Source organism: Onychostoma macrolepis, chromosome 20 (genome assembly GCF_012432095.1).
Source record: "Onychostoma macrolepis isolate SWU-2019 chromosome 20, ASM1243209v1, whole genome shotgun sequence".
Classification (NCBI taxonomy): domain Eukaryota; kingdom Metazoa; phylum Chordata; class Actinopteri; order Cypriniformes; family Cyprinidae; genus Onychostoma; species Onychostoma macrolepis.
In genome coordinates, this window is record NC_081174.1 from 12862691 (window position 1) to 12873919 (window position 11229).

Here is an 11229-nt window from a genome sequence, read left to right on the forward strand (position 1 = left end):
TTCCTATGAAAAAACAAACTCATCTACATCTTGAGTGGCCCAAGGGTGAGTACATCTTCAGAAAATGTTCATTTTTGAATAAACTATTCTTTTGAACATTTTATATTGCAGGCTGGTCATTGTGCTTTCATCTTTTGGTGTTAGATTAATGTATCTAATGGAATAGATAACAGTTTAATCTAATTGTCCAGTGAATATTTAGACACACCTTCACCAGAGATTCCTCCTCTAAGAGCCCAGTAATAGAATAAAACTGTATGGGCTTAATACGATGATGTCTAATTATGAGAAACAGGCTCTTGTGTATCACAGGGCCTCAGCTGGTGTGTATGTTCTAAGTGGTGTCCCATGGGGGGTTGGCACTAATGCAGCTCCTCCATGTGCTGCCGATTGGTGGGTTTCAGTTGGTTCCATTCTGAACACCCTGCCTGCACTCAGTAATGGCTGAGGTTAAAGATCAAAATGCTGAAGACGCTGCCAAAGGATAGATGCAGTACAGCAGCAAGCTCAGCATGATGAAATGAACACTACTCCAGCATGCCTTCTGATCGACTGAGGAGGTTCGGTCACATCTAAGCATTACACTGTTATTACACTAATATTGAAAGTTGATTCTTCATGACTTTTTTAAATTTGTGAGAACTGTTGAAAAAAAAAAAAATCTCAGCATGTTACAGGTATCCTCCCCCAAAAAAGTTACATTATATTTGGGTTCTCATTTATTTTCTTTATTCTGCTTTTTAATTTTTTTTTTTTTTTTTGCTTAATTGTATTTTTATTTAACTTTTTCCCCATTTTACATTATTTTTGTTTAATGCTTTTTATTTTATATGTATATGTATATGTATATATATATATATATATATATATATATATATATAACAAAAGTTTGGTGCTTTTTTATTATCACAGTTAAAAAGTTGTGCTGCTTAATATTTTCTGTGATATTTTTCAGGATTCTTTGGTGAAGGTTCAAATTACTACATTTTTACATCATAGGGGTCTCTGAAAACCCAAAGTCAAAGGAAAGAATAGAATTTACACTAAACCTCATATTTCTGAACACTCCCTTTAATCAAATTAAAATAAAATAAAAAATAGTTTTGTACAGAAAATCTCGCTTTACACTGTCCAAATGTCAATCGTATAAAAGCTTTATCAGTTATTAATAGAATGTTCTCCTTATGCGTATGAAACTTATAATCAAACATAAAAGTTGGTTGATACTCATAACAGTCAGCTCGTCAATCTGATCAACTCTAGTTCCAGGTGCTCAGTCTGACTGAGCCGAGCCGTTTGAATCCCACTGAGCCCAACAGCACAGATAAAAGACACCGAGAGCAAGTGTAGCTGAGTGACAGACAGACGAAGAGAGACTATCAGTGACAAGGTTCACTAGGGGTAATGCTGGCAGCAGGGAAGGACTGAAATAGAATAAAAGACTGCTTTTTAACAAGGGAATATTTTATAGGAAACCACAAGCACCTAAAATCAACAGAGGAAAAGAGAGCTGTCAGACGAGCAGGAAGGACAGAAAGAGAAACAGACGCAGAGAATAAGAAACAGGAAGAGAGACAGAACGAGTGTCAAATTTCTCCCTGATGCATGTCCAGGTTGTCAAACAGGAAGGAAGGTTTGGATGTCACGGATCGCTCTGTGGGAGGATGTGACGGCTGATTCTCATGCAGTCAGTGTGTGCATTACTCTTTCTCTACATCTTTCTCTGCATGCTGGGAGAACTATGGGAGAGCTGAGAGTTGTTCTCAAGAAAGAAACGGTAATATTTCAAAGAAAACTGTTTGCAAAACATAATTTAGGAATAAGAATTGAATGTTGTCAACACATTCCATGACTCAACTAAGGGAAATATTTTTATATAAGTAATATCAATGCTTGTATATGGCAATGGATCAGTATAATCTAATGCAGGTGTATAATGTTGTTTAGTTTTGGTGAACATGAGGAGAACAAAGAAAATCAATATTTAGGAGGCCTGTATCATTGACCGCTCTCTCAGTCTATCTGAGATAACGCAGGTTCAGATTAATGAAAAATCCTATGCAACTTCAAAGAATGACTAGAAAGAACCACTTTCTATTGCATATATGAGTTTAGAGCAAAGGTGTGTGTTTTGTTTAAGGGAAAACTCGTGCATGCATTTATTAATTATACACTGTAAAATAAGCTCACCCTACATTACCTTAACTTCCCTAATAATGTTTTTTACCTGAGAATAAAACACTATTTATTATTCAGTCCTTTATTCTGATTGGTCAATACAACACTGATTTGTATGAAACAAGAGAAAGCAAGTATGCAGTGTGATACAAGAGACATAAAAGTAGTGTCTGTTTCAGTTACTGGACAATATATACACTTATATACACTGTTGCCATGGACAATGGTGAATATCAGAAAATACTGTATTCAACCACTGCATGCCATAATGGACCAATCAGAATCAAGTTTTCAGAGAGCCACATTATATAAGTTTACTTCACCATCTGTCTATTGCAAAATATTGGTGTTACTTTCAAATCACTTGTGGTCTCTCTCTTGATACCAATGTGAAAGAACTTAAAATAGTTGAACACTTAATATCTAAGTATATTAACTAACTAGTTCACAGAAAAATAATTTGGGTTAATTACAGTTCAATAATATATAGATTAATACTGTAACATTGTTGCTGCGTTAGTTTTGTTGCTACGTAATTCTACTCATGATAATATCTGTTAATATTCACTTAATATAATTGAGTATTATATGATAATTTAAACTAAATTAATACAAATTTAATTTAATTAATTTTTTTAAATAATATTTAATTACATATATTCCTGTACTTGGTAAAACCACTCTGATTTGCATGCTTTTTCTATTTTGAGGAAATTAATTCATGAAATGTTTACCCATTGCCAACATATCACAGTCCTAACATTTTAAATTACAGTGTTCATGTTACTCTCATTACAAGTTATTAATTACAATACCATTGCATCTAATTGTAAACTGTAACATGAATGTGAAGTTTTATTGTAAAGCATGGCCCTGATTCCTTGTTTGATTTTTGCGGATTGTATCTTGAGTGTGGCCATACACACATTGTGCATCCGTTTCTCTCTCCAAAATCCTTTTCTCCTCTTTTATTCATAACCTGCAGGGAACAAACCACAGGGAGTCTCTATGCTCACAGACACTAAGGAAAAATAATGACAAAGACAGAAGGACCAAGACACAGAGAGAGAGAGAGAGAGAGAGAGAGAGAGAGAGACCATTCTGAGGTCTGAAGGGATTTTGCTCTTATTTGTTAGTGATTTGAGAGATACGTAACAAGCAAACAAATCAAAAGAACAGGGGAAAACAGAGAGACTGGTTGTCATTTGGTTTAAAAAGAAGGCATAAGAAGCTAAATTTTTCTTTGCTGACAGATGTGAGAGCTGGCAGTTCAAACTGAATGCATTTATATTTGATCCAGGAAAAAAAAATCCAAAGAAACTGTCAAAATGTAATATTCACTTTTGAATACATCAAAAAAGCACAGCCCATGGCATTTCAAAGTGACATCCAGATATTTACATCCATAAGAAAATTGTTTGGCTGAACAATGGTAGGAAGAGGTTCCAAATATTGAAAATGGGGTTTCTTAATCTGAAATCAAAGTCAGTTAACTGGCAATTAGCAGTAGTGCACATTAGTGATGCGTGCGTTCAAAACACTGCTTTGCAAAGCTTCATAATGTTTTGCGAATCTTTTGTTTCCAACCAATGGCATAAAGTGTGTCCATCGACCTTCCATGTTATTTCAGTGAACAAGGCATTGTCATGCAACAATTGTTTTGAAACGTTTTGAAATTTCAATGGTTTGGAAATATAGTAGGCTAAGTGATCTCAAGGAAGCTATAAACCAGTGTCTATATCATTTTTACCTAATCTCAAAAGGTTTTAGAATGTAGATATTTTGCTCAAAAACACATAAATACCACTTTGATTTACTTAATGCCCCATGTAAAACATGCAGGTAGGGTTGGCAATATATACACAATTAGCCGGTAGAAATGTGTCAACGACTATCGTCTCTATCACGGTTACATGCTCACGTGACGTTGCTGTGCTATGTGGTCACGAAAACTTAACGTTTGCACATACAAGCAAGCGCAATCAGCAGCAAAAGAGAAGTCATTTCGCTATATGCGTGCGCTGTCTGAAAGACTGTTTCTGAGACAGTGCTCATAGAGCGTGGCAGTATTGCGTTATTTTTACCGCTTTATAGGCCTTGAACGGTTAAATACACACACTTGTATGTGTCAAAATGCCTGTCTTTGCAAGTACACTCATAAGCACAGTAATTTAGGACTTCAGTGAAAACAAATAGCTGAGAAAGAAAACACATGTTGGATCCTTAAAGTGACAGCAGTCTATTTTTCCTGCTGCCTGTCATTCATGTTAATCAAACAGTAAAAGAGAGAAAATCTCTAACTGCTCTTGGCTAGATCACTTTTGTAACTTTAATAATTTAATTATAATTTAATAAATTTAGTTTAGTATTAGTTTATTGTGATACTACTGACACTGGTGACAAGAATTATGAAATGTATATGGTTTCAAAAATGTTGATATCATAAAGATCTTATTTACAGCAAAAATAACTATATTGTGATATATATATCGTTACCGTGAAATAAAATTACTCATATTTTTATATAAGTTTAGCCATATCACCCACCTCTACATGTTGGTAACAGAAAATTCCCCAATTTGTAATGCTACATCAACAGCATGAAAAGTATTCATATATACTCCCAATGCAAATGCATTAAAGAAACTTCTGTTTATTTAAATAGATTGCACATGATTAAATCAGATTGCATTATTTCATTTTAATTAATTTAAAATTTTAAGTAAATTGAGCAAGTGGTAAATTTATGTTAATTAAAAATATGCAGTATGAACATCTGTTACTTTATTCAGGTCCTGATTCACAGGCAGGCTAGGTTGATTTTGTCACCTAGGGCATAAGGTCTAATGTCTTTTTTACAAAATTCCAACCTTTATTGTTGAACCTGAGCAGCCTGTGCTGAGACACGACTAAAGGCAGACAGGCTGTTGCACACGGCTGTCACAGTGTCTGTGGGTGATCACAATAACAATGTTTGGGAGTCACCGAGGCCAGAAGTAATAAAGGAGTGTGTCTATTTCTCTCTCTTGCCCTATGTGCCTTCCGGGTCAGAATTGAGTCCTAATTAAGGGAGAGGAAAGATAGTCTCAGTCTTCATAAAGCTGTCCATTGCTGGACACACTCTGAAATGAACCCTTATAAAACCTAATGGGGTCTTTTCACACAGCATTGCACACTCTTGATTTAGAAAAATGGTTGCGTATGTGCGTTTTTCACCCAATTTGTATGAACGCTGGTGCTTATTGTTGTGGAAAAAGACTACAAAGACTTCTTTATTACAAGAGCTCCCATCTGAAAAATCTAACAACCACCTCGAGTGCAGTCAGAAAGCACACAAAATAGCCTCTTTATAGCACATGAAACAAAGAATTCACAGAGGAAACAACTGCTTATCAGCTAACCTTGAACACAATAGATACTCTTGAACCCCAGCTACCAGCAGAAATGAATGAAACACGAACTTTGTGCAGATTTATACTTATTCCAAGTATTTAGTAAAACAAAATCGATATGGGTGAAATATCAAAATAAATGTCAGTTAAAAATGAATATAAAGAATATGCTATATGACACTAGCTTCTAATTTGTATAATAAATGATTAAACAAGCATAGGCTGAATAATAAAATGTAGGGAATGTTAACGGAAACAGCCAAGAATCCTTCCCTTTCTAGCAATGAAACTTGACACAAGAAACCATAAATCAAAAATAATGAGAAGAGTAAATGATAAAGAATACAAATTCTGCTTTTTCACAGAAAACATTCTTAAAATGAGCTCACATGCATATTCATTGATTCCATGCTGTATAGAATAATTTTCTTCATTATAAATATGCGTATATGTGTACTCGACTGTTCAAAAGTGGGATCTGATTTTTTTAACCAACATTCAAACGTGACAGTAAAGACATTTATAATGTTACAAAAGATTTATATTTAAATAAATGCTGTTCTTTTGAACTTTCTATTAATCCAGAAAAAATTTATCAATGTTTCCAAAACTCATCAAGCAGCACAACTGCTTTCAAATTTGATAAAAATAAGAAATGCTCCTTGAGCAGCAATTCAGCATATTAGATTGATTTTTGGAAAAACTGGAGTAATGATGCTGAAAAATCAGCTTTGCAATCACAGGAATAAATGACATTTTCAAATAAAAAACATTTTATTTGTATTTTATGCATTTTTGATCAAATAAAGAGCATAAGTGGCTCTTGAACTGTGGTGTACATGAGCATATGTATGCATATGGGCTTCAGTGTGTGTAAGAATTTTCTATCCACGTTGTTTGTGTGTGTCAGTCACCTTATCCACTTCTCATAATTGAAAATGACACACGGAGACCAGTTCTCTGATGTCAGTGTAACTTCCCTGTCCTTCACACTGCGCCTGGTCACAACATGTGAATAAATTTGCTGACATCCTTCCTGTAACATGGTTCATCCAAAGCCGGAATGTCTGCTTGACACAACTGTACCCGCTGTACAGGGTCTGACATACTGATTTATGATTGAACAGTAAAGTATTAACAGCAATTTTGTTTATTTCTTTATGTCTACTTTAGATAAGAAGGGAAGTTACTGCTCAAACCTGTTATTTCCCACCCAGTGGTTATTACACTGGAAATTGCAAAAGCTTGGAGTGTAAAAACCGGGAAGGGCGTCCAACACTTGCAGCAACTAATGTGACCTTTGGAACTGTCAATGTAATTTTAATGACAAAACGAGAATTGATAGTGACTTCTCTCTGTGTGAATTACATTACACACACCAACCCTCTGAATAAAAAAAGACATCTATAGGAGCACAAACGTGATATTTTAGCTTGAACTTTCTCTTTTGGCAACATAAAACATGAAATTTCACTTTTAATGAGTGCCAGTGAAAACTCTGACCTTCATCAAGTCAAATGCACACTTGAGAGACAACACCAGCCTCCCATGAATATTCATCAGACAGCACGAAAACAGTTCATTATTCACTTGTTTGTATGCTGTACTAGAATTTGCTCCCCTTTGAGTTAAAAATATTGAATTAATTTCACTGTTGTTTTGTATGGAAGCACAAAAGTTTAATCTTTTTTTTTTTTAACTGCATGCTCTGAGTGTTTCAAACACATAATCGTTTAACAAATGTGAAACATTATTACAACTTAAAATATGTTTCTATTTTAATATATTTTAAAATGTAATTTAATCTTCAGTGTCTCACGATCCTTCAGAAATCATTCTAATATGCTGATTTGCTGCTCAAGAAACATTTCTTATTATTATCAATGTTGAAATAGTTGAGCTGCTGAAGACCAATGATACATATTTTTTAGGAATGTTTTGTGAATTCAAAAGAAGAGCATTTGTTTGAAATGAAAATCTTTTGTAACATTTTAAATGAAGAGTTCAGATGCAAAAGCCTCTAAGTGGCGATTGAAATTTTCTTCTATTTTTCTCAGGCTCATATGTTTATGTTCAGTTAATTCACTTAATGGCAATTAAAAGAACCTATTCATTGCAAATCCTGAACCTACACATATGAGTCAAACGGTAAAGGCTTTTGCATCTGAGCTCTTCAAATGTCTTTACTGTCAGTTTTGATCAATGTAATGTGTCCTTGCTAAATAAAATCATTCATGTCTTTGTTTTGATATATTTTTCAAAATCTCTTTTTTTATGCGTTCAACAGATGAAAACAAATGCATACAGGGTGAGTAAATGAAAATCAAAGTTTTACTTTTTACTATTCCTTAAAAAAGTGTAACTGACATTTTGAATCATCTTCAATATAGTTTTCTATATAATATTCCTTTTGTGAGAAATCTTGCCAGTAGACCAAAAAGCAATTTTAGTCAAGTTCTCAACAATTAACCCTTGTGCACTTACTCACTCTGTCTCTGAAATACAAAGCATTGCTAGAAAGACAGACAGCCATTAGAGATCAAATCATTAAAATTTAATCTGGAGGGAGCACATCTAAATTCCCAAGACACAACTGTTGATTTGAATAATTCATTATGCTAATTTTCTGGGTTTTTAGTAAATATACATACTCTCAGCAACAAGAGACAGTCGGATTTCCCCCAGCTGTATGCCTGGCACACAGTTCAAGTGGAAATAGGGATGTTTTGTCCCCAGAGTGCCACATGAACTTCACATCTCACATGTCAGAATGACAGCATGTCAAGCCTCAGGCTCCTGCCTGTCACTGCTGATGTGACACGGGCTGTCTCATAAAACCACTGCCCTCTTTTCCATACAAGAGCACTCGATTCTTCCTCCTGACAGAACAAAAGCTGTCAGGACCGGCCAACTAATTCAATCATTACAACATAAATGGATGAAGTGTGATTTGGAGTCAGTGAAAGTGTGAAAGTTGGAACTGTGATTTTCTTTGCACAGCGTGGCCAGCTGTCTCTCCGAGCCTGACCAAGTTTCAACACATTTCACAAAGCCAGTCAACCTTGAATCGTTCAGTGGTAACATCTATGCAATCTAATTGGATTTTCTTACACACATGGGGAAAAAGTGAGAAAGAGATCTTTTTACAGTAACCAGACTAGGGTCAATATTAGGCAAGGATCCTATATAATATACACATCAGTAAATTCCTAAATTAACTGTAATCAAATATACAGATGAATATCTCAAACAGTGCAGAGACAAATAAAAGCTAACTATATTAACAATAAAGCAAATAGAATTACTCTATCAATCTATCTATCTATTTTAACAGTAAAACGCCAAATAAAAGGTGTTCAGGTAGTTTCAGGGAGGCAGTGTTATCACAGCATCGCATAAACAGTAGCACTGATGCAGTTGTATTCAGCAAATGTAAACAGAGAAAAACGAAGGTACTCACTTTCATGCTTTGACGTTCCCCATGTGTGCCGCGGAACTCCAGGACTTTTGATTATTGCTCTCCCGGCCGATTTTAACGCATCCATGCTGGAAGGTGTCTGCAGAGCAGGTGCAGAGCTCTTCTTTGGTGCTCACTGTGAGAATGGGGAAAGTAGAGTAGCATGCAGCGAGTAATGGAGCCAGTGGACACGAGCAGCCTATAGACACCGGCTCACAGTCCTGTATCTGTACAGTAACATTAACCCTTCACTGCCCGACTGACGGAGATCCACGAGATGCTCCCTTCACACACAACCGCTTACGTTTCATGACTGATAAAATGAGAAGAACAGTCATGCGAAACTTGGAGCGAATCATATGGTTATTTTGTGACCAAAGAAAACAATGTAACTTTTAATAGGCTATATGTTATTATCGCTTTACGCATTATGTAGTTATGTTATCTATTTATTTGAATCAAAAACATATTTGAACTTGTGTCCCCATGTTGTGTGTCAACCCTGTTACCAATTTCCTCTCATTAAAATTTCCCATAAACAGCATAACAGCATCATACTTTTAAGATGTGAACTTTCTTTTAAAAAGTAATTGTTTTTCTCTTTTCTATTAGGCTACTTTATTTTATGTATTGTAAGGTTTGTACTGGATGATTTGAAATAGTCAACCCTGTTACCATGATTAGGCTATGTGCAGTAAACAACTTTTCACAACTGAATATATATATATATATATATATATATATATATATATATATATATATACAAAAGTATTGAATAAAAGGGTATGATTAATTGTGGCCATTGTGTATTAGAGAAAAACATTAATTTTGTAATGAGATTTATCTCCCTTTTAAAATTCTTATTCTCCAATGAAAGGTTAGATTTTTGTAAATGTTTTAAATAAAAGATCAAAAGGATTAATGATACAGATTTATTTTCACAGCCGCCTTTAATCATATTTAACATGGGTATGAATAATTTTGAGCACAACTGTATATATATATATATATATATATATATATGTTTGTTTATAAACAGTTTATATTTGAAGTTCCAGTCATGTCTGACAACTGAATATGCTGGAGTGTGTTTTTGGACGAGCGAGGAGAATCCCCCTCCTCTGGCTTTCTGACCCCAAGATTCAACTAATCTCTGATAAACAATTCTCCAGCTGTGATCCTTGGAGAGCCTTTGGCCACTCAAACTCTCTTCCTCACTGTGCATTAGGACGATATAGACACATGTCATCTTCCAGACAAATTTGTAATATCTTTAGTTGATTGGAACATCTTAATTATTGCCCTGATGGTGGAAATGGGTATTTTTAATGCATTAGCTCTTTTTTTACAGACACTTTCTAAATTTGTGAAGTTCAACTATCTTTTGCTGCACATCAGAAATATATTCTTTGGTTTTACTCCTTGTGATCAATGATTAAGGGAATTTGGCCTTTGTGTTCCTCATGTTTATAATACTGTGAAACAGGAAGCCATGGGTGTTCAACTGTATATATATATATATATATATATATATATATATATATACCTGAAGTTGTGCCCCAATGTTATGCATATAACAACCATCATCCTTTCCATTCCCATCCATTACATGAAGAAAACTCACAATACCATTATCATAGTTCCAGTACATGAACAATTGTTTTCAAGGAGTAATTTTTTTCTGCTTTCTTATATTTTATGTTTACGTTATAGTTCTGTACAATCAATGACCAATGTTGACTGATTGACCATTCTTTTTTCAATTGTTTTATCTTATGTTTTGTTAGGTTTGAATAGATTTTGAATACTATGATTTCTAACATTTGACTATTGAAAACTGAATATTTGCAAAAAAAATATATATATATCAGTATTAAATTAATTTTCTAATAAACTCCTTGTAGTGTCATGGCCTTGAGCACTAATATAAAATATACAAAAATAACTAACTGAAAATACTGTCAATGAAATATACAAAAATTAATACACAGTATATATAAAAAAGAATGAATGATGGGTGGTGACATAAGATTAATTATAATATCATATATATTATAATAATAGAGGTATTATTATTTGATGCTCATTGTAAATTTACTGTGAGGGTACACGCGTGGCAACATAAAAAAAAGAAAAAAAACTTTTATTTTATAAACTACAAATGATTTCATGATAAAAAAAACTACTTGAATTTACAGTGGT

The 11229-nt window shown here is 34.1% G+C and overlaps 1 protein-coding gene across 4 annotated transcripts in view; it reads right to left on the minus strand.

The window, feature by feature from the left end:
• The window catches only part of si:dkey-71h2.2 (low density lipoprotein receptor adapter protein 1), a 33671-nt gene extending 24341 nt beyond the window's left edge, over positions 1-9330 (minus strand). For all 4 annotated transcript variants that reach the window (XM_058756787.1, XM_058756788.1, XM_058756785.1 and 1 more), the window contains exon 1: positions 9031-9330. In XM_058756787.1, coding sequence (XP_058612770.1) covers positions 9031-9115 — 85 coding nt within the window. In that variant the 5' untranslated portion in view covers positions 9116-9330. The remainder of the gene's footprint in view (positions 1-9030) is intronic.
• Between the last annotated feature and the right edge of the window lie 1899 nt (positions 9331-11229).